The sequence below is a fragment of the Sorex araneus genome, chromosome X (genome assembly GCF_027595985.1).
Source record: "Sorex araneus isolate mSorAra2 chromosome X, mSorAra2.pri, whole genome shotgun sequence".
Classification (NCBI taxonomy): domain Eukaryota; kingdom Metazoa; phylum Chordata; class Mammalia; order Eulipotyphla; family Soricidae; genus Sorex; species Sorex araneus.
In genome coordinates, this window is record NC_073313.1 from 166,876,287 (window position 1) to 166,900,780 (window position 24,494).

Genomic DNA, 24,494 nt, shown 5'->3' on the forward strand with positions numbered 1-24,494 from the left:
CTCCCGGGGTGGGGTGGCCGGTGGCCAGGGCCGCATGACCTCCCTCCCTCCCTCCCCCTTCCTTTCTCCCTCACTCTCTCCTCTCTCCCTCTCCTCCTCTTTTCTCTCTCTCCCCGTTCGCGTCTACACCGGCCAAACTAGCTGGATTCTCTCCCAGCCGCCTCGGCCCAGGCCCCCGGTGGAGCAGGGGGCCCTGGGGGGGGGGTCTCAGGCTGCAGTGGGGCCCACAGCCCCCCAAGTGTCACTGCTGTCCCCGGCCAGGGGTGGAAACGGCGCGGAAGGGGACGCATTCACCCCAGGGCCGGGGTGCGGGGGCTGTGGGCCAAGGGTGGGTCGTGTTCACGCTTTTATTGAGGCATCACGCCAACAGCGGCGGGAGACGCCCTCAGCACCCCGACACCCACCGCCCCCCGCGGTGTCACCGACGATCCGGGGAGGACCTTCCCGCGTGGCCACCGTCAGCTCCGCGGGCTGCCCTGGGCGGCTGCCGGCCCCCACACGAAGGCCCTGGGGAAGATGCCCACCTTGCCCTGGCACTCGCCCTCCAGCCACTCCTGGTTCACTGCGGGGAGAGGCGGAGTCAGGGGCGCCCTCCTGGCCTGTGCCAGTGACCCGTGCCCTGCCCGGCTGGACCCAGGGGCCGCCCTCTCCCCTCCCCACGCTCCTGATTTTATGCTTTTTGGGTCCCACCCGGCGATGCTCAGGGCTGACTCCTGGCTCTGTGCTCAGGGATCACTCCTGCCGGGGCTCGAACCCAGGTCGCCCGCATGCCAGGCCAACGCCCTCCCCGCTGGTGTGTGTGTGGGGGCCTCCTCCATACCCCCGTGCCGGGAAACGGAATTGATTCCAGTCCTGAGTGTGGCACGTGGAGAGAGCTGGGCCATCAGTGACCAGCACCCCCAGGCGTGACCCCTGAGCACAGAGCCAGGAGTCCGCCCCGACACTGCTCAGCGGTCACTCACCCAGGGACAGCACCAGGATGACGTCCCCTTCCTGGAACTCCAAGTCCTCGGGCTGTGTGGCCTGGTAGCTGAAGAGCGCCACCACCTGGCTGCCCTCCATCAGCTCGTCTTCCGCGGGTGGGGCGGGCCCCGCGTCTTCCCGCCCTTCCGGCTCCTCCGGGACCCCCTGGTCCCCCTGAAACCACGAGGGGCCAGTGGGGATTCCAGGCCCGCCGCCGCGGGCGGGGGGCCGGGCAGAGCCCCCTCCCCCGCTGTCCCCACCCCTGCGGGCAGCGGGGCCCTGCCTGGTTCCCGGACAGCGCCTGGTTGGGGCCTCAGCTCTGGGGGGCAGTGGGGACCCCAGCAGGGCACAGCCCCCTGAGCCGCTGCCCTGCGGGACCCCCTCAAGGGACCCCGGGCTCCTGGTCCCCTTCCTGCTGGGGGTTGGGGTGAGGCGGGCCGGGCGGGCCCCCTGGGACCCTGGATCCTTGGGTGGCCAAACATCAGACTTTTTTATTTCCTTTTGGGTCCCACCCGGCGATGCTCAGGGCTGACTCCTGGCTCTGTGCTCAGGGATCACTCCTGGCGGTGCTCGGGGGACCCATGGTCCTCTGCAGAGACCTCTAGGGGTGCCCGGGAAGCTAGGGCAGCCGGAAGGTGGGGGTCCCCGCTGCCCCCTCGGTCCCGGGTCCTGGCTCAGCTCCGCTGAGTGACCCCCACCCGGGGCCTCCCTCCAGCCCCCCGATACACCACACAGGTGTGGGGGTTGAGTCAGGGTCACACCGGCAGTGCTCGGGGCTTCCCCCTGGTGGGACTGGGGGTGCCGGGGTCAGCGCGGGTAGAGCGAACTCGGCCCCGCCCCGGGGAGCACCAAGGCCCGGCGGGGTCCCCAGAGCACCCAACTCAGTGATGCTGGGGGCGGGGTACTTAGTCCCTTCGTGGGATCCGCCGGGATGAGGGCGCAGAGGCCGGGGCCGTGGGGGTGGGCGCGGGGGCGGGCGCGGGGGTGGGCGCGGGGGGCGCCGGCTGCACTCACCACAGTGCTCTCGCACCACAGCGTGAGGCTGCAGTCCCTGGCGCTGGCCCAGGCGGCCTTCATGCTCTCCTGGGAGAGGGGCAGCAGCTCCCCGCTGTCCTGAGCCCGGTAGCTGGGGGCGGGGGGCGGGTCAGCGTGGCCCCTGGCCTGGCGGGGCCCCCGGGGGCCGCCGGCTCACCTGAGGCTGGTGTGCTGGGGCGGCAGGCGCAGCTTCTTGGCCACGGCCGCGCGCAGCTGGCCGTAGGGCACCTCGGGCCGCGTCTCCAGGGCCACCGTGAACCGGTGGTGGACCTTCAGGGTGTACAGGTCGGGCACCCGCAGCCGGACCTCCTGGGGGGGCGGGGCGGGGTGGCGGGTCAGCCCGCGGGCTCGGGGAACGGTCTGGAGCAGCAGGACTCAGCCCTCCCCCCCCCCCGCCCCAAACTGGGCGCCTGCACCCCCCTCGCCCCCGGGGCTTCGCCGGCCGGGTGGGAAACGAGGAAGTTACCTGGGGTCCTCCTGCGCCCCCACCTGCAGAGGAGGGAGACGGGCTGAGTGGCCCCAGGCCCCCACTTCCCCCCCTTCTTCCGCCCCCCCCCCATGGCGAGCACCTGGGCCCCACCCCCCCTCGGGGACACGCACCCCTCAAGCCTCTCGTATGGGGTCTGGGGGTCTCAGTGCAGCTAAGGGGAGTGGGGAGCCCGCCGGGCGTGGCTGGGCCCCTCCTGGAAGGGGCTGTGGGTCACGTGGGGGTGCAGCAACCCCCTGGGGGGCTCCCTGGAATCTTCCAGGGGAGACGGGGGAGTTGGGGTGCCCTAAGGCTGTACCTCACACTGGCAGAGAGAACATTCTGGAAGTGGCAGTTGGACAAGCCCCACCCTCAGGGGGCCTCTCCCGGCCTTGGGGGGGGGGGCCGGGACAGGGAGAGCCAGGGCTTCCAGAAGGTTCATCCCCATGACCAGGGCAGTGCAGAGATGGGGCCTCGGAGCCCCTGGCCCCAGTCTGCGCCCCCTCACTCCCGTGACTCCTGTTCCCCGTATTCGGGGTGTAGGGGTGCAGGGGGGGTCCCGGGCCCCGGGGGGGTAGAAGGAGGGAGCCACACTGCGTGCTGGGGGGGGCGCGGACCTGGTGATGAGGGGGGTCTCCCGGGGGCTCGGGACGTGGGGGGAGCTGGGATGTCATCGTCGGCAGCTTCGTCCTGGGGAGACGGGAAGGAGCGGGGCCCTCACTCCCACGCAGCCGCAGGGCCATGGGGTGTCCCCGCACGCCCCCCAAAGACGCAGATGCAGGAACCCAGCCAGCGCCAGGGTCCCCTGTGACGCGGACAGAGCCCCCTCCCCGTCTCTCTGTCTCTGCGCCCCCCACCCCCTCACTTCAGCACTCACCGGCCGCCCTTCTCCCAGGGGTCCTCACCGCACCCACCCGGAGGGTGCCCCAGGATGCACCTGCCCCTTTCCCTGCGCCTGGGAAGTGCCCACCCTACCTGCAGCTGCTGCTGAGGCTGGATTCGCAGCTCCACGGGCTCCAGGTAGTTGCAGGGCACCAGCCCCTTCTGCCAGGCAATGGGCAAGGCGCAGACTCAGGGCCAGCACCCACAGAAACCCACACAGGAGCGGCCCGGTCCGGGGGAGCAGGGCCCGTCCCCGCCCCCAGAGTAGGACCACGCCCATAGCCCGCCCCCAGAGTAGGACCACGCCCACAGTCCCGCCCTTGGAGTGAGGCCACGCCCACAGTAGGAGCTGTGCTCAAATCCCGCCTCCAGAGTAGGGTCACGCCCACAGCCCCGCCCTCGGAGTGAGGCCACTCCCAGATAGTAGGAGCTGTGCTCAAATCCCGCCCCCAGTGCGGCCACGCCCACATAGGGAATGAGCCAAATCCCTGTCCCCAGAGTAGGGCCACGCCCATGTCACCGCTCCCAGGGTGGGGCCACGCCCACACAAGAACCACGCCTATCTCCCCGCCCCTGAGTGGAGCCACGCCCATGCCCCGCCCCCAGAATAGGGCCACGCCCACTGGTAGGAACCCAGCGTGGCGCCACGCCCACACGGAGGGACACGCCCATGTCCCCGCCCCCATGGCGGGCCCCGCCCCCATCCCGCCCCCGCCCTGCGCCCACCGCCCGCACACCTGCCCGTTGAAGAGCACCGTGGCCCAGTTGTCGCTGCCCTTCTTCAGCACGAACACGATGTTCCCGGGCATGACCTGCAGCTCCTCGGGGGTCTTGGGCACGAACCCGAACAGCACGCGGTGGGCTTCCCCCTCCAGCGCCCTGCGCGGCCCAGGGTCCACTGGCACGGGCCGTGGCCACCCCCGAGGCCACTGCGCCCGCTGAGCGCCACACCCCCCCCCCTGCCCTTTCTGGAAGCTTCTTTAGAGACCCAGGTCCACGCCCCCGGGTCCCCTCCGCCCGCAGGACCCCCACAGTGGACCTCCCTGGGCCTGGATACGGAGAGACCCCACAGCAGGGCCCGGGCAGGCGCAAGGCCGGGTGCCCAGGCTGACCCCACCAGCTGACCCTTACCCAGGCCGACCCCGCGCAGGCGCGGCCCCGCTCATCATTGTCCTCTGCAGCCGGTGACCCACTTACCTGAAGATCTCGGGGGTCTTGGGTCTAGGCGGGGGCTCTTGTGCCTACAGACATGGTGGGGGCAGGAAAGGGCAGACGCCGGGCCGTCACGGGTCCCCTCCGCACCCCCAGGCCTCACCAGCGTTTCTGGCTCCAGAGGCCTGCCCCCCCAACCCCCCCACCCAGGCGCCCCCCGGTCAGCATCTGGCGCCCACCAGCCCCCGGGGTCTGGACACATCGTGGGGGGATGGAGCAACAAAATGCCTTAGTAGGAGGGAAAGAGATGACTCCTGGCTCTGTGCTCGGGGCTGACTCCCAGCTCTGTGTTCAGGGCTGACTCCTGGCTCTGTGCTTGGGGCTGACTCCCAGCTCTGTGCTCAGAGTTGGTTCCTAGCTCTGTGCTCGGGGCTAACTCCCAGCTCTGTGCTCAGTGCTCCTGGTGGGGCTCAGAGCACTCTATACAATGCGGGGTCCCTGAGTCCACCGTTAGTCAGGAATGATTCCTAAGTGTGAACCCCTGAGCACCACCGGGTGTACCCCCAAAACACAGCAAGGGCACAACAAGGGCCAAAGGCCTCCTGGCGGGAGACTCAGGCGCACGCTGAATTAGGGGGTCCTGAGGCGGGTCCTGAGGCGGGGAGGTGGGGACGCCGGGAGCGGGTGGGCTCGGGGTCTGCCCACCCCGGGACCGTCAGTAACAGCCAATCAGAACCTCAGGCAGTTTGAGAAATAGCTCCGGGCTCAGTCTGGCGGCCCCCGGATGTCTCCGACCACAGCGGAGATGGGGGTGCAGGAGTCGGGTCAGGGTGTCCCCCCCCTGCTGGACAGCCCCCCCAGCACCAGAGGGGCCCCGAGACTAGGGCCCGCCCCCAGCTCTGTCCCAGGGTCTCACCTGGGGTTGCAGGGGTGCGAACCCGGAGAAGCTGTCCCGGTCCACCACGGACGCCACCACCTGTGGGCGGGCAGCGAGGGGCGGGCAGTGAGGGGACGGCAGTGACCACAGCTGCTGCCCCGACGCCGCCTTCAGCTCTCATGGCTGAGGCTTGGCTGAGCCTGAACTCCGGGTCCCTGGAAAGGAAAGTTGCCCCAGAGACCCCCCAACCCACCTCCCTCCCTCCCTCCTCTCTCCCTCGCTCTCCCTGCCTCTATTTCTCCCCCTCCCTCCTTCCCTCTCTCTCCCTCTCTCTCCCTCTCTCTTCCTCTCTGTCCCTCTCCCTCTTTCTTCCTCTTTTTCTCTCCATCGCTCTCCCTCTCTCTCTTCCTCTCTCCCTCGCTCTCTCCCTTTCCCTCTCTCCCTCTCTCCCTCTCTCTCTCTCTCCCTCTCCCTCTCTCCCTCTCTCTCCCTTTCTCTCTCTCCCTCTTCCTCTCTCTCCCTCTCCCTCTCTCTCTCCCTCTCTCTCTCTCTCTCTCTCTCTCTCCCCCCCCCTCTCTCTCCCAGAGATGTTTTGTTTTATTTCCTTTTTTAATTGAAGTGAAATACACACAACATCCACTTTGATGGGGGGTGGGGGTGGTGCTTGGCCCACTCCCACAGAGCCAGCCCGGGCATCACTCCCGGGGAGCTCAGGGGGACCCTAGGGGGTGCCAGGGACTGAGCCCAGGTGGGGCCGCCCCGCTGTCCTAGGGCTCCGGCCCCAGCACTGTAACCTGAGTGTCCTCAGACGGAGAGTCCAGCGGGCAAGATGCCTCTCAGGCTATGGCTGAGCACAGACGCGTCTGGGACCAGCAGAGAGGCCGGGGCATGTCCAGGAACCAGTAAAAAAAGCGAATGAACTCGAGAAAAACAAATCAAACTCGGGCTGGAGCGACAGCACAGCAGGGAGGGTGTTGGCCTGGCACGCAGCCGACAAGGGGTTCGATCCCTGGCATCCCATAGGGTCCCCCGAGCACTGCCAGGAGTAATTCCTGAGCACAGAGCCAGGAGTTAGCCCTGAGCATCGCCGGGTGGGACCCAAAAAGGAAAAAGAAAAGAAAAAAGGACCAAACTCTGGGCGCGAGGAGCAGGGAGGGGGCCAGAGGGCCGGGTCAGTGGGGGTCAGTTGGCCCCAGGGCTGCCATACCGGGCAGAACCACCAGGTGGCGCCCTTGCCCGGAGAAACACACACACACACACACACACACACACACACACACACACACACACACACACACACACACACACACACACACACACACACACACACACACACACACACACACACACACACACACACACACACACACACACACACACACACACACACACTCACCGTGGCCTTGCCCAGGTAATCCTTCTTGGCCAGCTGGGCCACCTGCCGCTCATTGGGCCGGAACAGCCTGTCCGCGGGGATGGCCACGGGCTCGAACAGCTTCTGCTTCTGCAAGGCAAAGGCAGTTTCCTTCCCCGCCCCGCGCCCCTCCCACGGGGCCTCCCCAGAGCCGGGAACGGGCGGCGCTGACCGTGGCCACCCCAGCCCCCGGGGGCGCTTTGGGAGGGGGGGTCATGCGGAGTTGGGGGCCGCCTGAGGCCCTCTGCACCCCCATCTGCACCCCCGGAACTGGTCTGAGCTTAGGGGGGTCCCGTGGAATCGATTCGTGTATCCCCCTGGGATCTCTGGGGCATATGTCCTGCATCACCTGTCACCTGTCACCTGTCCCATGACTCACGTCTGCACACATCTGGCCCGGGCCCCGTGTTCCAGAAATTGGACATTTATTTATTTATTTATTTATTTATTTATTTTGCTTTTTGGGTCCCACCCGGCGATGCTCAGGGCTGACTCCCGGCTCTGCACTCAGGAATCACTCCTGGCGGTGCTCGGGGGACCCTAGGGGATGCCGGGGATCGAACCCGGGTCGGCCACGTACAAGGCAAACGCCCTCCTCCCTGTGCTGTCGCTCCAGCTTCCAAAAATTGGAATATTTTAAGGGCCACGGGGGCGGAGCTGCCTGGGCTGGGCTCGGAATATGCATTCTGGAGCCCCAGGTGCCATCCCCGGCCCCGAGTGCTCCGCTGAGCACCATCGGAGTGATGTGTGAGCACTGCTTACGGAGCAGCCCCTAAGCATCGGCACGGGTGGCCCCAAACCAGTGAATATGGGATTTGGGAGCTCGGGAACGGGCGCACAAACCCGGAGATGCTGGGCGCAGTAAAGCAGGATGCACCATGCGTGCACACACACCCCTCCCTCCGCGCCTGGGACAATGAATCAGGGAGGGGACAAAAATGCATCTAGGGATTGGAGCGACAGCACAGCGGGGAGGGCGTTTGCCTTGCACGCGGCCGACCCGGGTTCGATTCCCAGAGGGCCCCCTGAGCACTGCCAGGAGTGATTCCTGAGTGCAGAGCCGGGAGTCAGCCCTGAGCATCGCCGGGTGGGACCCAAAAAAGCAAAAAAAAAAAAAAAAAAGTCTAGCTTCCCCGAACTGGACAGGGATGGCCACGAGGACACAGCGGGAGTGGGGACGACACCAAATCTGGGCAGGGGGCGGCAGTGTGGAGAGAGGGGAAGGGACAGGTCCTGGATTTGCACTCACCGCTGGGCGCCCGCATGCAGCTTGCACGTTCCCCGGGGCGCCACCAGGGGTCGCCCCTGAGCACCACCCCGTGCGTCCCCGCCGCCCACCGCTACCCCATCCCCTGTCTCACCCAGACGCAGTCCAGGGCCCGCTGGATCTTGGCCTTCCTGGGCTCGGCCTGGCAGGAGCTGGCGGCCTGAGACAGCTGCTCCTCCGCCTTCTTCCACTCGTCCCGCCTGGCGTGCACCGAGGCGATGTTGTACAGCACCTGGGTGAGGGGGCGGGAGGCTGTGTACAGGCGGAGACCACCCCCCGGGGCCCCCAAACTCGGAGCCCTCCAAGCCAGCCCCTGGCCGTGCAGGAAGCTCGCCCACGTCCCGGAAGAAAGGGCTTGATTTGTCCGTGAGGACCTGGGTGGCAAGTGGGGTGACTGGGCTTGGGGGAGTCTCCCAGGGGCCTCTTCCTGGCCAGCCAGGCGAGTGGTTCACTGCAAAGGCCTGAGGATTCGGGGGACGGTTCACTGCAAGGGCCCGGGATTCGGGGGACGGTTCACTGCAAGGGCCTGAGGATTCGGGGCCACCTTGGTGGCCACACCCAGAGTTGCCTGGGGTGTGGCTGGTGATATTCAGGGGCCCACGGGGAGGGGTGCCAGGGATCAAACTGGGGATGGCCGTATGCAAGGCCAGTGCTTCCCTGCTGTCCCTTCTCTCTTCTTCCCTGAGCAGGGAAGCCTAAGCCCTGAGGAAGCCTAAGCCCTGAGCACTGTGGGGTGAGCCCCCAAACCAAACCAATCAGGGGCACCCAGTAGCCATGGCTTCAAGTTCCCTCTTACTGTTTTAATTTTTTTGCTTTTTTATTATTTATTTATTTATTTTGTGTGTGTGTGTGTGTGTGTGTGTGTGTGTATCGGGGGGTCCCACCCGGCGATGCTCAGGGCTGACTCCCAGCTTTGCACTCTGGGATCACTCCTGGCCGTGCTCAGGGGACCCTAGTGGATGCCAGGGATCGAACCCGGGTTGCCCGCGTGCCAGGCCTGTGCCCTCCCCGCGGTGCCATGGGTGTCTCTGGCCCCCGTCCTCACCTCGCAGGCGAACAGCTTGAACGGCAGCCCCAGGATCTTGTAGTCGATCAGCTGGTTGCCCCGGAGCTGGCCCAGCGCCTCCCGAAAGTCTTTCAGAGCCGAGTCATAGCTGCGGGGTAGGGGGGTGGTGAGGGGGGTGAGGCGAGGGGACACTGTCTGGGAATCAGCTTCCCTGGGACTCCTCCGTCTGCTCGAGATTGGGAGCAGGGTCCGGCTGCACCCTGTGAGGACGACTCCGCACCACAGTCTCCTCCCGCTCCTGGGGGGCTCATGACTCCCCACTCTGGGACCACCGGGTCACTATCTATTTATTTGCATTATTTTTACTTTTTGGCCTTTTGGGTCCCACCCGGTGATGCCCAGGGCTGACTCCCGGCTCTCTCTGTGCTCAGGGATCACTCCTGGCGGTGCTCGGGGGACCCTATGGGATGCCGGGGATCGAACCTGGGTCAGCTGCATGCAAGGCAAATGCCCTCCCGGCTGTGCTGTCGCTCCAGCCCCTTTCTTCCTTTCTTTCTTTCTTTCTTTCTTTCTTTCTTTCTTTCTTTCTTTCTTTCTTTCTTTCTTTCTTTCTTTCTTTCTTTCTTTCTTTCTTTCTTTCTTTCTTTCTTTCTTTCTCTCTCTCTCTCTCTCTCTCTCTCTCCCTCCCTCCCTCCCTCCCTCCCTCCCTCCCTCCCTTCCTTCCTTCCTTCCTTCCTTCCTTCCTTCCTTCCTTCCTTCCTTCCTTCCTTCCTTCCTTCCTTCCCTCCTTCCTCTCTCTCTTCTTTCCTTCTCTCTCTTTCTCTTTCTCTCTTTCTTTTTGTCCCACCCGGCGATGCTCAGGGCTGACTCCCGGCTCTGCATTCAGGAATCACTCCTGGCGGTGCTCGGGGGACCCTCTGGGATGCTGGGGATCGAACCCGGGTCAGCCGTGTGCCAGGCCAGCGCCCTTCTTGCTGTGCTGTTGCTCGGGCCCCAGATGTTCTATTCTTGACCCCGACCACCCACCTTGGGGTGAGCCTGGCAGCAACGGGTAACCGAGGCCCCAACTCTGCTAAGGTTTGGGGGGGCGGCCGGATCCAGCCATAGACCTATGGCCGGTTAGATCCAGCTTAGATCCACCCGTTGAAGGCCGTTATGGGGACCCCGGGCTGCTCCCAGACCCCAGCCTGGCGTTTATTGCTGGAGAGAAAACAGATTCGAACCCAGAGCAGCAGCCCTGCCATTCCAGCCAAGCAGGCCCCGGGGATGTCGCTGCCGCAGGGCAAACACGGGAGGGCTCAGTGTAAAGTGCTCATTCCAGAGGCAGGAGAGAGAGAGAGACGGGGCAGCCTGGACTTGCGCCTGAGCAGCCGGGAGCCGAGGTGGGTGTGGACAGGTCGGGGTTGCCCCCAGGTCTGGCCTGCCTGTCCCCCCCCCTCGCTGAATCCTTTGGGGTGTCTGTGAGGGGAGGAGAGGCTGTGTCTGTGTCTCCATGGAGACGGGATGCCGAGTCAGTGAGGATGGGTGGGGCAGGGGGGCAGGCACCGAGGGGTCACCCGGCCGGGCTGTCCCCGACACCCCCCGATCTCGGTGGAGTGGAACGTGGAACAGATCCGCCCACCTGAGCTGGCTAAGCTCTGTGGGAACATTCCAGAACAAACAGCAGGAGCCAGCCTGGAGCGGGGCCCGGGCCGCCCCCTCTCTGTGGGCCGCCCCCCCCCGCCCTGGGGGGCTCCTGCTGGCTGGTCCCCCAGAAGCTGAAAAGGCTGCAGCTGCCTGGAGGGGTCTTGGCGGGGGCGGGGGGACCCGGCTCGCTCCACCCCTGCAGCCCCTATGGCTCGCAGCTCCTGATGTTCCAGATTGTTCCGTGCTGCCCCCGCCCGCCCGGGCCTGCTGTGCCTTTGGGTCCAGGAAGGAGGACAAAGCCCCGGGTCTCTCCCGCCGAGCCGGGCCCAGAACAGGGACCCCCCCCCCCAACCCCACCCCTGCCTGCCTTCCACCCGTCCAGAAAAAGCATCTCCCAGCATCCTCCCAAATCCATCTTCATCCAGCAAACGGAAAGGGCCCCTGATCGGACCCGGGTTACTCCAGTCGCCCCCCAATATCCCAGAGCCCCCCGTGTCCCCGCCCCGCCCCGTCTGGGGACCCCGGTGTCACCCTCTCTGGACAGCAGTGAACCAGGGCTGCGTCTGGCCCAGACCCACCTTTCAGGCCCCTCCTGGACAGTAAAGGCCCCCAGGGGATGTAGCAGGGTCCACCCCGGGCCCACTCATCTCCCTGCCCGGACTCTGGCCACAGAACCCGCCTGGTGGACGGGGAGGTCACCGCCCACGCCCCACAGTGTCCTGGGTGATCCCTGACGTTTTTTGTTGTTGTTTGGTTTTGGGTCCCACCCGGCGATGCTCAGGGCTGACTCCCGGCTCTGCACTCAGGAATCACTCCTGGCAGTGCTCAGGGGACCCTAGGGGATGCTGGGGATCGAACCCAGGTCAGCCGAGTGCAAGGCCAACGCCCTCCCCGCTGTGCTATCGCTCTATATTTTGCTTTTTGGGTCCCACCCGGCGATGCTCAGGGCTGACTCCTGGCTCTGTGCTCAGGAATCACTCCTGGCGGTGCTCAGGAGACCCTAGGGGATGCCGGGGATCGAACCCAGGTGGCCCGTGTGCCAGGCAAACGCCCTCCCTGTGGTCCTGGCACTCCAGCCCCTACTTTCTGACACTGACTCACCCAGAGGGCCCCTCAGCCCGGTGGGCATTGCTTGGGAACCCCCTACCACAGTCACTTTAAGTGATATTAGAGCAGGCCAGAGGGACCGGAGCGACAGCACAGCAGGGAGGGCATTGGCCTGACACGCGGCCGACCCGGGTTCGATCCCCGGCATCCCCTAGGGTCCCCCGAGCACTGCCAGGAGTGATTCCTGAGTGCAGAGCCAGGAGTCAGCCCTGAGTGGGACCCAAATAACTAAAGAAAACACACACATGGGGCTGGAGAGATAGCACAGCGGGGAGGGCGTTTGCCTTGCACGTGGCCGACCCGGGTTCAAATCCCAGCATCCCATAGGGTCCCCTGAGCACCGCCAGGGGTAATTCCTGAGTGCAGAGCCAGGAGTAACCCCTGAGCATCGCCAGGTGTGACCCAAAAAGCAAAAAAAAAAAAAAAAAAAGAAAGAAAACAGGCACACACACACACACACACACACACACACACACACACGACTCAAAGCCCCAAAGCCCCAACCCCCCAAGGACTCTTATCAGACTCTTATCATGGGGTGCTGAGATTTCCCTGCAGGGAGTGGCCTGGGGGTGGGCTGACCCCGGGGCGACCCCGGGCGGCCCCCTCTGCATTCGAGTGCCACTGGGCCGTGACTCGGCCCGGCCCGACTGTGTGGGTGACAGTGTCACGGTGGCTGCCCGCCCCGCTGCAGGCTGGGAGTGCCCCGGGCCCTGTTGGGGGGGTGGGCCAGTCCCGGGGGTCTCCCGACCGCCAGCGCCCCCACTTACTTGCCCGTGCCGTGGTAGAGCAGCCCCCGCCGGAAGTAGGCCACGGCCAGGTGCTTGTCCAGCGTGATGCTCTGGGTCAGGGCCTGGGGGTGGTGGGGGCATCCGTGAGCCGGGAGGGGGTTCACGGGTGGGGAGGGGCTCTGAGGGGGACCCTGGGGGGTCGGGCTAATCGGAGCAAGAGCCCGAGGGGGTGGTTCTGGGACCCCCGGGGCTGCACCAGCAATGCTTGGGGCCACGGGGAGTTGGGAAGGCACCTGCCTGCCTCTGGGGCCGACCGCCCCCTCCCCCCTTCCCCTCCCTCCAGCTCCCTCCCCTTCCCCTCCTCCCCCTCCCCCTCCCCCTCCCTCCCCTCCCTCCCCCTTCCTTCCTTCCTTCCTTCCTTCCTTCCTTTCTTTCTTTCTTTCTTTCTTTCTTTCTTTCTTTCTTTCTTTCTTTCTTTCTTTCTTTCTCTTTCTCTCTTTCTTTCTTTTCTTTCTTTTTTCTCCATGTATCTTTTCTTCCGTTTTTCTTTCTTTCCTTCCTTCTCTTTTTCTTTCTCTTTCTTCCTTCCTTCTTTCTTTCTTTCTTTCTTTCTTTCTTTCTTTCTTTCTTTCTTTCTTTCTTTCTTTCTTTCTTTCTTTCTTTCTTTTCTTTCTTTCTCTCTTTCCATCTCTCTCATCTCTCTCTTATTCTTTCTTTCTCTTTGTCTCTTTCATTCCTTCCTTCCTTTCTTTTCTTCCTTCTCTTTTTTCCTTCCTTCCCTTCTCTTTCTCTCACTTTCTCTTCCTTCCTTCCTTCCTTCCTTCCTCCCTCTCTCCCTCCCTCTCTTTCTTTCTTTCTCTCTTTCTTTCTTTTCTTTCTCTCTTCCTTTCTTTCCTTCCTTACTCTCTCTGTCTCTCTCTCACCCAGGCTCCTGACTCTACACTCAGGGACCACCCAGCAGGGCTGAGGGGGCACACGGGGGCTCCAGAACTGAACCCCACTCCTCTGCACGCAAGGCGACGGCCCCTCCCGCCGTACCACCACTGGGGCCCACGACTCCCTTTATAGAAGCCCCCACGTACTGAGACACCCCAAGGGGCATTTCCTACAGGGGTGCTAAGCCGTGAGCCCCAGAGCCCCGCCGGGGGCCGACTCACAAGCAAACACCGGGCCAGGCAGAGTGAGGCCGGCGGGGTGGCAGGGAGGGTAGACCAGTGGTGAGTTCAGCGAGGTGGGGGGGGGTTGCCGTGTTCCTGGGAGGAGTGTGTGTGTGTGTGTGTGTGTGTGTGTGTGTGGAGAGGGCCTGGTGCCGGGGACCCTGGGGCGGAGGGGGGGCGCCCCACTCACCTTCTCGGCCTCGGGGACATCCCCCAGGATGCTGTAGACGCAGCCGATGTTGAAGCAGAGGCGGGCGTGGGGGTCCTGTACGGCCAGGAATGCGGCCAGCGCCCCCCGCCACTCCTTCCTGTCGGCCGCCCGCACCCCCTCGTCCCAGAGCCCGATGGCCTCGGCCAGCGACATGGTGCTGGGGGCAGGCTGCACCCCGGGGGGGCCGGGGCTGGGGGGGCGGCTCTGAAGAGGGGGCCTCGGTGCGGTGCCGTGCCGGGAAACGTCGGCCCTGCCCCGAGAAAGAGAAAGAGGGAAGGGGGAGCGGGTGCGGAGGAGGAGGAGGAGGAGGAGGAGGAGGAAGTACTTGGCCTGGGGGGGCGGGGACCAGTTCCCCAAAACGGTTCTGCTCCAGCACACACACCCCCCCCACAACCTTACTGGCCGGGCAGCTCCGTCAGGCCCTGCCCCCGGCCTGCCCCTCCCCCACTCCGCTCTGGGGGGCCTGGAGGGACAGTGGCTCTCCCAGACCCCTTGTAAGTCCAGCCGGGGATGGGGCTCACCCCCCCACCCCCACCCCCGTCTCCAGTGACCCCTGACGCTCCACGCCCTCAGGTCAGAAGCTCCCCTGAGCTCCCTGCTGCCCGGGTGCCTTTCTGAGATGAGATGACAGGGGAGCCGGAGGGACAGCACAGCAGGGAGGGTGCTGGCCTGGCACAATGGCCGACCCGGGTTCGATTCCACCCCTCCCCCCCGCAGCATCCCCAAGGGTCCCCCGAGCACTGCCAGGAGGGATTCCTGAGTGCAGAGCCGGGAGTCAGCCCTGAGCATCATCAACGGGTGTGATGCAAAAATGAAAAAGAGGGGCTGGAGCGATAGCACAGTGGGTAAGGCATTTGCCTTGCACCTGGCCGACCTGGGTTCGATTCCCAGCATCCCATATGGTTCCCTGAGCACCGCCAGGAGTAATTCCTGAGTGCAGAGCCAGGAGTGACCCCTGTGCATCGCCGGGTGGGACCCAAAAAGCAAAAAAAAAAGAAAAGAAAAGAAAAAGAGAGGAGCTGACAGACAGAGACAGGGAGGAGGGAGGGAGGGAGGGAGGGAGGGAGGGAGGGAGGGAGGGGTGAGTTTGCAGGGAGCACCAAGTGCCCCTCACACCGTGCTCCTGTAAGAAGGCGCCAGGGACATGCCTCAAGGGCTGGGCCTTCCCGGGTTTGAGCCCCAGCCCCGCCAAAGAACCAAGGCGCCCTCTCTTTGTTGAGCTGGGGGGAGATTCCTTTTCCTTAGCTGGGGTTGGTTTGTCCTTCAACCGCTTATTTTGGGGTCCCACCCTGGCGATGCTCAGGCAGGGCTGGCTCCCGGCTCTGTGCTCAGGGATCGAACCTGGGTTCGCCGCGAGCAAGGCCAGCGCCCTCCCCGCTGTGCTTTATCATTGCTCCTCGTGCTTGAGAAATTCTTGCCCAACGGCGTTAGGTTCCCCATGTGGGCTGGTTACCAAACGCTTCCTGTCTGGAGAAAGAGATGATCAGCCTTTTTTTGTTGTTGTTATTTGCTTTTTGGGTCACACCCAGCAATGCTCAGGGCTGACTCCTGGCTCTGCACTCAGGAATCACTCCTGGTGGTGCTCGGGGGACCCTACGGGATGCTGGGGATCGAACCCGGGTCAGCCGCATGCCAGGCCAACGCTCTCCCCGCTGTGCTATAGCGCTGGCCCTGGGAGCCTCTGTCTTCTCTCCTGTCCTGGTACCTTAGCACTGTGGCCCTGTCGCACAGTAGTTGAAGAAATTGCTCATCCATTGGCTCGAGCGGGCGCCAGTCACGTCTCCATGGTGAGGTTTGTTGTGACTGTGTTTGGCATCTCGAATACGCCACAGGGAGCTTGCCAGGCTCTGCTGTGCAGGTGGGATCCTCTCGGTAGCTTGCAGGGCTCTCCGAGAGGGATGGAGGAATCGAACCCGGGTCGGCCGCGTGCAAGGCCAACGCCCTCCCCGCTGTGCTATCGCTCCAGTCCCCAGGTACCTTATGGGCATACATTTGGGGAAAGCCAGGCTGATGTACTGTGTTGAGGATTGTGGGGGTGAATGAGGCTGTTGTGACAGGTGCTGGCTTCATCAAGCACACTCAGAGGGCTGGGTCTAAGCCAGATAAGCACCTTAGACGAAGCTCAGGGGTCCAAGCGCCTGTCTGACAGGGCATGACTGCAAACTCATTCTTCCTTGTCTCACGGGCAAGCAATTCTGGCCATGCTTGGCTTGTGGCTGCTTATCAGGCTGGTTACAGGAAATTTCCTAAAATCAGTGTTTTTTTTTTTTTTTGCTTTTTGGGTCACACCCACCCGGCGATGCTCAGGGCTGACTCCTGCACTCAGGAATCACTCCTGGTGGTGCTCAGGGGACCCTATGGGATGCTGGGAATCGAACCCAAGTCGGCCGCGTGCAAGGCAAACGCCCTACCTGCTGTGCTATTGCTCCAGCCCGAGCACCCGCTTTTTTAAAAAAAGAAAAAAAATTTTATTATTACTATTTTTTAATTTTTTTGGTCACACCTGGCAATGCACAGGGGTTACTCCTGGCTCTGCACTCAGGGATCACTCCTGGCGGTGCTTGGGGCACCCTATGGGATGCTGGGGATCGAACCCGGGGTGGCCACGTGCCAGGCCAACGCCCTCCCCGCTGTGCGATCGCTCTGGCCCCCTTCTCTCCTTTTAAAGTATTTCATTTTTTGGCGGGTGGTGCCGACTCTCTAAGTTCTGGCCGGAGGGTGCCCCGGGGGGGGGGGCTCCTTATAGTGTCTGCACTCGAACCCGAGTCCTCAGCAGCCCAAGGACCCGCTACAGCATTTAAACCCTCTCCACACCCGGGAAAACATCCCCCTTCCCGACACCCATGTTCTTGGTCGTTTCCTTCTAGGCTCGGGGTTCACTCGCGGGAGAGGCGGGAGGATTAACACCCGGTGCCCGAGACCGAACTGGACTGACCGTGCCAGGCAAAGCGTGTCCCGATCCTACCGCCCCCCACCCCGCCCCACCCGAACCAAAGCCACACGCCTGACAAAGAAGCTACTCAACACTGATGTTTTATTTTCGCATCATTTGTACAAAACAGAAAAGCTGTTATTATCAAAAGTGGTGGAGTCTGTGGGTCGCCAAAGATGTCGGGGAACGAGGAATCTGGGAGCGTCTGAACAGGGGCGGGTTCCCCGTGGGGCCTGATGCGTCCCTTGGCGTGTCTTGGGCGGCCCCCTGGGCAGGGGACTTTCGGAAAAGCACCGTCCGTTTTGTTTTTTTTTTCTGAAGAACCCGTGTAATTTGTCCAACAGAGTAGAAACACTTATTATTATTATCATCATCATTATTTTTTTTTTTGCGGTATTTCATGTTTTGGTATTAAAAAAAAATACTGCGTGTCCGTTTGGAACGGAACCCAAATTCTGGGATCACAAGTTTTACCCTGTAGAACGTAGGGGGGGGCGTTGGCGGGGCGTCCGAGGCGTTGAGGCCGTTCCTCGGAGAGCCCGGCCCTGGGTGCGAGCTGGGTTTTGAAGTGTCGCTTTCCTTCCTGACCTGAAACCGTTTCCCCAGAGCGGGCACTGACTGAGACGGGGGCGGGACTGATTTCCTTCCAGAGGGGGCGGCGTGGAGGGGTCACGGTGACTGGTGTCTGGGCCCCCCACAGCACAGCATGGGGGCGGCTCGGGCTGGCCGAGCCCACAGCCGCCGTACCCTCCTTGGCCCGTGTCCTAACGATCAAGAGCATCATCTCTGCCTGGGCCAGCATCGAGGTCCCAAATGGGCCTTGCACCCTGATTGCTTTGGTCCCGGTTCAAAAAAAAAATCCCGCAGCCACGCCCGCGTGAGGCCTGACCCCGGCCAAAGAACCAGCCCGTTGGGGTTTGAGGCCCCTCCCCGCCCCTGCCCTGTGCAAAGCGGAGGGACGTGGTGACCCTAAAAAGAGCAGCAGACACACCACTGAAGACAGGGACCCCCACCTTCCAGGGCGGGGAGGGGGGTCCCCATTAAATTTTTTTTTCAATCAAAGGAAAATCGATTATGTGCTTTTTTTTCTTTACAGACATGATAAGGGAAGCGAGAAGGCGAGGCTGGGCGAGAGGCTCCCCCGGGGGGGCGGCGGCGTCCGGTGGGTGGTCCTGCTCTCGGAGCTGGCTCCGACCCCCCGCGGCCGACCGACAGACGGACCTGGGCCCGAGTGGGGGGGTGGGGAGGCATCATCACACCGTTTTCCTGGCGGTGAGGACGCGCACGATGGAGCCGACGCCTCCCGCGGCCAGGGCCTGGGGACGGAGCAGAAGGTCAGCCGGGCCCCGCCCACACAGCGTTCCCCGGGGCCTGCCCTGCTTTCCGGAACTTTCTGGGTGACGGTGGGCGCTGGGCCAGGCCTGGTGCCCACCCCCGTCCAGGTTTCCGGGCGACAGTGAGCTGTGACAGACGGCAGCCCTGCGCCTCTCTCGCCTTCCCAGACGCCCCGGCCGGGAGATGCCAACCAGGGCGACCTCACCACTTCCCTGGGGACACTTTGTTGTTGCTGTTTTTGTTTTTTGGGTCCCACCCGGCGATGCTCGGGGCTGACTCCTGGCTCTGCACTCAGGAATTACCCCTGGCCGTGCTCAGGGAACCATATGGGATGCTGGGGATCGAACCCGGGTCAGCCACGTGCAAGAAGAATGCCCTCTCTGCTGTGCTGTCGCTCTGGTCCATCCCATCTTTTATTTTTTTTTTACTTTTTTGCTTTTTGGGTCCCACCCGGCGATGCTCAGGGCTGACTCCTGGCTCTGCACTCAGGAATCACTCCTGGCGGTGCTCGGGGGACCCTAGGGGATGCCGGGGATCGAACCCGGGGTTGGTCTTGTGCAAGGCCAACGCCCTCCCTGCTGGGCTATCATTCCTGTACTCAGCCAAGAGTGCCCCGGGCTGCTGCCACCCCGGGTGCCGGCTTCCCTCTCGGGAACTCTGCTCTCAGAACCCGGAGCTCCGCCGTGCCCCTGCCCGTCTCCAGGGAGGCGGTCCCCCCCCCCCCCCCGCACCCACCTTCTCGTGCCACTGCAGCAGCACAGCGCTGCTGTTGTCGGACGGGCTCTCAAAGCCCTTGTAGATGTACTTCATCAGTAGGTCCACGCCGCTCCTGTCCAGGGACTGCACCGCCTTCTCGATGTCCGTGGCCTTGAAGGACACCAGCACCTTCAGCACGATGCTGCCCGCCCGGTCCTGGGGCCGAGAGGGGCAGGTCAGGGGGGCCGCGGGCGTGAGAGAAAGAACAGCCCGGTCAATGCAGGCCACCACAGATGCGGAAGCTGGCCCTGGCTGTGTGCCTGTGTGTGTGTGTGTGTGTGTGTGTGTCTGTGTGTACAAATAAGTCCACATAGATGTGTGTTGTGTGTGTACAAATACAAACCACACAGGTGTGTGTCTGTGTGCCTGTGTGTGTGTGTCTGTATACAGACACAGTCCACATAGATGTGTGTGTATACAAATACAGACCATACTGATGTGTGTGTGCCTGTGTGTGTACAAATACAAACCACACAGGTGTGCCTGTGTATGTGTCTGTATACAGACACAGTCCACATAGATGTGTGTGTGTACAAATACAAACCACACAGATGTGTGTCTGCGTGCCTGTGTATACAAATAACTACAGTCCCTATAGATATGTTTGTGTGTGTGCCTCTGTATGTGTACAAATACAAACCACACAGGTGTGTGTCTGCGGTGCCTGTGTGTGTATACAAATAATTACAGTCCCTATAGATATGTTTGTGTGTGTGCCTCTGTGTGTGTACAAATACAAACCACACAGGTGTGTGTCTGCATGCCTGTGTGTGTATACAAATAATTACAGTCCCTATAGATATGTGTTTGTACAAATAAAGGTCCCTGTAGATTGTGGCATTTGTGTTTGTGTGTGTGTACAAATGCTGGCCCTGTAGATGTGTTTGTGTGTGTGCTTGCGTGTACAAATACAGTCTCTATAGATGTGTGTGTGTACATACAGTCTCCACAAATGCATGTTTGTGTGTGCCTTGTATATACAGGCACACAGCCCCTACAGCTGTGTTTGTGTGTGCCTGTGTGTGTACACAAATACAGCCCCCATAATGTGTGTGTGTGTGTGCCCGTGTGTCTACACATTACAGCCCCTGTAGTTGTGTGCATCCGTTTCACAGGGTCACTGGGCGTCACCTGAGCTGGGACAGGGAGGCTGCCCGGGAGAGAGAGGCCAGTGTCCCGGGAAAGGCCTCCACAAGAGGGAACAGCCCTGCTCTGCCCGCAGGCGTCCCGGGGAGGGAGCGGCCCTGGGCGGGCGGGGCCCATCCAAGGCCCTGTGGGCGCAGTGCATAGTGACCCGGCTTTGTTTGTTCTGGTGGGGCCACACCTCCCACTCCACTGAGGCCCTTGCCCCGCCCCCCAGCAGCTGACCTGGCTGGGGTGCGAGGAGCAGGAGCGGGCAGGAAGTGAGACCAGCTGTCCCCGGCTGCCTCAGGCCATGGGAGGCCGTGGAGAAGGGCCTGTGCCTCCTTCTGCCCTGGCTCTGGCCATGCTGGGAAGGGTGATAGCTGCATCCCGGATGGAATTTCCTTTCTTGGTTTGTGTTTGTTTTCGGGCCACACCTGGCGATGCTCAGGGCTGACTCCTGGCTCTGCACTCGGGGATCACTCCTGGCAGTGCTCGGGGGGCCCTATGGGATGCCGGGGATCGAACCCGGGTCGGCCGTGTGCAAGGCAAGCTCCCTACCCACGTCCTACCACAGCAGCTCCTCTGAGCTTCATTGTAAACAGTCAAAAGCTGGGGGGCCGGAGAGATAGGACAGTGGGGAGGGCGTCTGCTTGCAGGAGGCGGACCCGGGTATGATCCCTGGCACCCCATAGGGTCCCCTGAGCACTGCCAGGAGTGATTCCTGAGTTCAGGGTAGGGAGTCACCCCTGGGTGTTGCGAAGGTGGCCCCCCAAATAAACCAAAACCAAAACAAAAACAAAAAACCCAAAAAAACAACCCACCAGAAACAGAAAAAAAAACCTGATAACAAAAAGCCACGAAGCAAATGGGTTCTCATTATTAGGAAACCAACGGCCTCACAGAGAAATACCTTGGCCAATCTTGTTCCCTTCCATATTGCCTGTAACAGGAAACAATGCCCAATAAGATAAACTGCAAGGCATTTCGCTCTTTACTCAGGGGTTGGGGCCACCCCGGGGGGGGGCTCGGGGCTCACTCCTGGCGGGGCCCAGGGTGATCACTGCACGGTCCTTTCAAGATCGTACAGAAATAACTGGGCTGCCTGGAAAATATGTTCATGTACGTTGCAGTACAGTTGAGAGGTTCAACAATTTTTTTTTTTCTTTTTGGGTCCCACCCGGCGATGCTCAGGACTGACTCCCGGCTCTGCACTCAGGAATCACTCCTGGAGGAGCTCGGGGGACCCTATGGGATGCTGGGGATCGAACCCGGGTCGGCCGTGTGCCAGGCAAAAACGCCCTCCCTGCCATGCTATCGCTCCAGCCCCCCCTCTACAATATTTTTAATTAAAAAAACAAAATAGACACACTGGTAATCGGGCTGCCCCCATGAATCCTCCTGGGAGTAAGGTGACTAGTTTCCCAACCTCCCTACCTCTGCATTTTCTCGCAATATATTTCCAATACTTATAAATTTCTAAAAGTCATTAAGAAGGAGTCAGAGAGGAAGGAGGGCGGTTGTGGCCAGGCCTGGTCCAATCCCTGACACCCTACGTGGTTCCCCGAGCTGAGTACTGAGGCAGGAGTCAGCCCTGAGCAGCAGGGGGCGTGGGTCCAGAAGCAAGCAGAATGACAGACGTTGCATATGTTACTGCTCCAAGCTCCACCTGGCCCCTCTTCTCCGCACAAAGCCTGTTTTGGGGGTCCTGGGATGTGGGGGAGGGCGGTCACCCCCCCGGGGCGGGGGGGCTCAGAGGCTGCTTCCTCTGTGGGGAGCGGGTTTGGGCCCTGGGGTCCTCTGCACGGGGCTGACTCACCTTGGCCGCCTGGCTTTTAGCGTTGATGGGCGGGTTTTTCAGCGCTGCCTGCAGGGCCGCCATCATATTTCCTGTGGGTGACGGTTAAGGGGAACACGGACCCCTGGGCGCCACTGGCCCTGAGATCTGACTTTACTCCTCCCCAAAACCCCTCCCCCCGAAAAGAAACCCCAAACTAACACCTACACCTGTTGCTGTGCTGAGTCCTGAAACACTCAGTACAGCAGTTTCCAAAGGATCAATGAAAGGGAAACAGAACCAAGTTTTACAAAACGAAACCAGAACCATTAACCCGGGGCTCTGATTCCCAAGGGCTTCGAGAATCTTCCACGTTCCAATAAGGCATGTGTGCCTGATGTTCCCTGGTGTAATATTGCATAAAAAAAAAAAAAAAAAAACCACCAACCACTGAAAGGGCCCAAAGCAACAATACCACAGGGAGGGCGCTTGCCTTGCATGTCATCAACCTGGTTCGATCCCCGGCATCCCATAGGGTCCCCTGAGCACCGCCAGGAGTAATTGCTGAGTGCAGGGCCAGGAGTCAGCCCTGAGCATCACCAGGATGTGCCACCCCCCCAAAAAAAAGAACCCCAACAGCCCAACACATCAGAATCAGTAGTGTGGAAATTAATCTGGCTATTGTCCTTTCAAATTGGTCTTTTGTTTTGTTTTGTTTTTGGGTCACACCCGGCAGTGCTCAGGGCTGACTCCTGGCTCTGCACTCAGGAATCACTCCTGGCGGTGCTCGGGGGACCCTATGGGATGCTGGGACTCGAACCCGGGTCGGGCCCCGTGCAAGGCCAACGCCCTCCCCGATGTGCTACTGCTCCAGCCCTCAAATTGGTCTTTTTTATGTGGTTCTGACGGGAAGAATAAAGATGTGGCTTTTCCAGCTTGGGGGTGCCGGGGACTGAGCCCAGGGACTCCTGGTGCGGGGCGGGGGGGGGGCGAGGGCTGTATCACCTGCTCACCCCTCCCCAGCCCCACCCAAAGACCAAGCTCTGACCGGGATGCTGTGATCCCCGAGACAGCACCGCGTGTTCCCGTGGGGTCGGTTCTCTCCCCATAGTTGGAGATGACTCCAACTGTCACCACCGTGCCTATGACTCCAACTGTCACCGCCAGGCCCGTGACACCGCGTCTCTCGGCGGAGAGCCCCGAGGCGGGCAGGCCAATCAGATCGTCAGAAGGCTCAGAATTTCCCCTAAAAGGAAAACCCACACAGATTCACTTTGTTCCTGCATCTCAGCGCTGACCCCCCGCCGGCAGCTTCCGGCTGTGACAGGAGTTAGCAAGGAGCCGTCTGGATCTCTGGAGATGCACCCCCAGCCCGTCCCCCTGAGGTCCAGGCACCGTCTCCCCGTCTCCCCGGCCCAGGGGGCACCACTCCTAGCATCATTCACCCACCCAGCCTCTCCTGGAAAAGGCCTGCCCCAGGCCAGCCCGCCCCGGCAGACCAGATGGCCCCGCCACTGAGCACATTATTTCAATAATGCAAAAGCAGCTGATGGGGAGGGTTGGGGTTGGGGCTGGGGCTGGGGGGACTGGGGGGAGGCAGAGCTCAAAAGAAACGCCCTACGGTGAGCGCGCTGAAAGGTGCCTTTTCCAGGCAGCCCAGACATAATGGTTACAAATTGCTCGCACTCCCATGATGATTTAATTGGGGGCGGATGAAAAGAGTCTGGGCAAGTCTTTATCTCGGGAATACACGCCAGAGTAATTAGAGTTCATTCCATCCTGGAGAACTGGGGGCGGGGGGGGGGGCTTAAAAAATAAATAAGAAGGCAGCGCTGGAGATTGCAAAAAAATAAAATAAAATAAAATAAAAATAGGGCCCCAATGCAAACGATCCCGGTGATGAATATTCAAATATGCAAAACCCCAACCAACCAGGAACTGACAGCTGCGTGTCAGCGCAGCAGGAACCGGCCGGGGGACTCCGAGGCAGGATCCAGTCTGCTCCCTAGGGGTGGGGGGCGAGGGGCAGTCCAGGGGGGCGTCCCCTCCCGCACCCCTTCCATGGCCCTAATTCTTTTCCTTTGCAGATGCAAAAAATATAAAAGACCCCCAGACGCCCAGAGCTCCCCATGCAGGGCCCGCTGCCCCCCCAGCTGGCCAGCGGGGCGCGACCCCCGGCCCGGCCCAGGGGTGGACAAAGCGGCCCCGGGGGCAGCGGTCCAGGCTGGGGAAGGGGAGGGAGGACACGGCAGCCCCCTCCTCGGGCCCCGTCCCCCCGGGGAGGGGCTCCCGGGCCCGGGCCGCGGTCCCGGTTCGGTCCGCGGTGGCCCCCGATCAAGGATATTGCCGCAGGCACGAGTCCACCTCGCCCTCGTCGGGTCCCGCCTGCCCGTCGCCGCCGTCCTCCTCGTCCACGAACTTGTTCTCGTCGTACTCGTCCACGTCCACCTTGCGGAAGCGCGCCGACGACACGGTGTGTTTGGCCATCACGGACCCCCGCGCGCTGCCCGCGACCCCGCAGCCCCGCGCCGCCACTTCCCGCTTCCGCTCTGGGGCGTCGCCCGGGCCGCCGCGGCGCCGCAACACTGCGCCTGCGCGGGCCGGCGCGCGGGCTCCGCCCCGAACCCGCCCCTTATATCCCTTATATAAGGCTCCGCCCTCTAACTTGGCCCTAGCAG

The 24,494-nt window shown here is 62.3% G+C and overlaps 2 protein-coding genes across 4 annotated transcripts; both read right to left on the reverse strand.

Moving 5' to 3' along the window:
* Nucleotides 1-346: 346 nt before the first annotated feature.
* On the reverse strand, nt 347-14,253 carry NCF2 (neutrophil cytosolic factor 2). 2 transcript variants are annotated; one of them, XM_055120608.1, is made up of 15 exons: nt 13,874-14,253; nt 12,566-12,648; nt 9,102-9,210; nt 8,151-8,288; nt 6,772-6,879; nt 5,415-5,474; nt 4,544-4,587; nt 4,084-4,225; nt 3,440-3,508; nt 3,082-3,154; nt 2,465-2,487; nt 2,156-2,307; nt 1,978-2,089; nt 963-1,137; nt 347-562 (listed from the first exon to the last, which is right to left on the reverse strand). In XM_055120608.1, the coding sequence occupies exons 1-15, from the start codon at nt 14,045-14,047 to the stop codon at nt 459-461; spliced, it is 1,566 nt and encodes a 521-aa protein (XP_054976583.1). In that variant the 5' UTR covers nt 14,048-14,253; the 3' UTR covers nt 347-458. The 2 variants fall into 2 exon arrangements, with proteins under 2 accessions (XP_054976583.1, XP_054976584.1); XM_055120609.1 differs by lacking the exon at nt 12,566-12,648 and having other exon boundaries at nt 13,874-14,015.
* On the reverse strand, nt 5,156-24,403 carry ARPC5 (actin related protein 2/3 complex subunit 5). Of its 2 annotated transcripts, XM_055120613.1 has the most exons (5): nt 24,160-24,403; nt 21,859-21,930; nt 18,897-19,073; nt 18,077-18,142; nt 5,156-5,166 (listed from the first exon to the last, which is right to left on the reverse strand). In XM_055120613.1, exons 1-4 carry the CDS (start codon nt 24,301-24,303, stop codon nt 18,080-18,082), a joined length of 456 nt encoding a protein of 151 aa, XP_054976588.1. In that variant the 5' UTR covers nt 24,304-24,403; the 3' UTR covers nt 5,156-5,166; nt 18,077-18,079. The 2 variants fall into 2 exon arrangements, with proteins under 2 accessions (XP_054976588.1, XP_054976587.1); XM_055120612.1 differs by lacking the exon at nt 5,156-5,166 and having other exon boundaries at nt 16,912-18,142; nt 24,160-24,402.
* Between the last annotated feature and the right edge of the window lie 91 nt (nt 24,404-24,494).

Bases quoted from the DNA above. Each gene is read 5' to 3' on its own strand.
- NCF2 (XM_055120608.1), bottom strand. From the start codon at position 14,047: ATGTCGCTGGCCGAGGCCATCGGGCTCTGGGACGAGGGGGTGCGGGCG. The intron at 9,211-12,565 runs GTAAGTGGGGGC...CCTACCCCGCAG, and splicing joins CTCTACCACGGCACGGGCAA to CTATGACTCGGCTCTGAAAG. The intron at 6,880-8,150 runs GTGAGACAGGGG...TTTGCCTTGCAG, and splicing joins GGGCCCTGGACTGCGTCTGG to AAGCAGAAGCTGTTCGAGCC.
- ARPC5 (XM_055120613.1), bottom strand. From the start codon at position 24,303: ATGGCCAAACACACCGTGTCGTCGGCGCGCTTCCGCAAGGTGGACGTG. The intron at 21,931-24,159 runs TATCCTTGATCG...CCGTCACCCACA, and splicing joins TGGACTCGTGCCTGCGGCAA to GGAAATATGATGGCGGCCCT. The intron at 18,143-18,896 runs GTGGGTGCGGGG...CTCCGTCCCCAG, and splicing joins TGCTGCAGTGGCACGAGAAG to GCCCTGGCCGCGGGAGGCGT.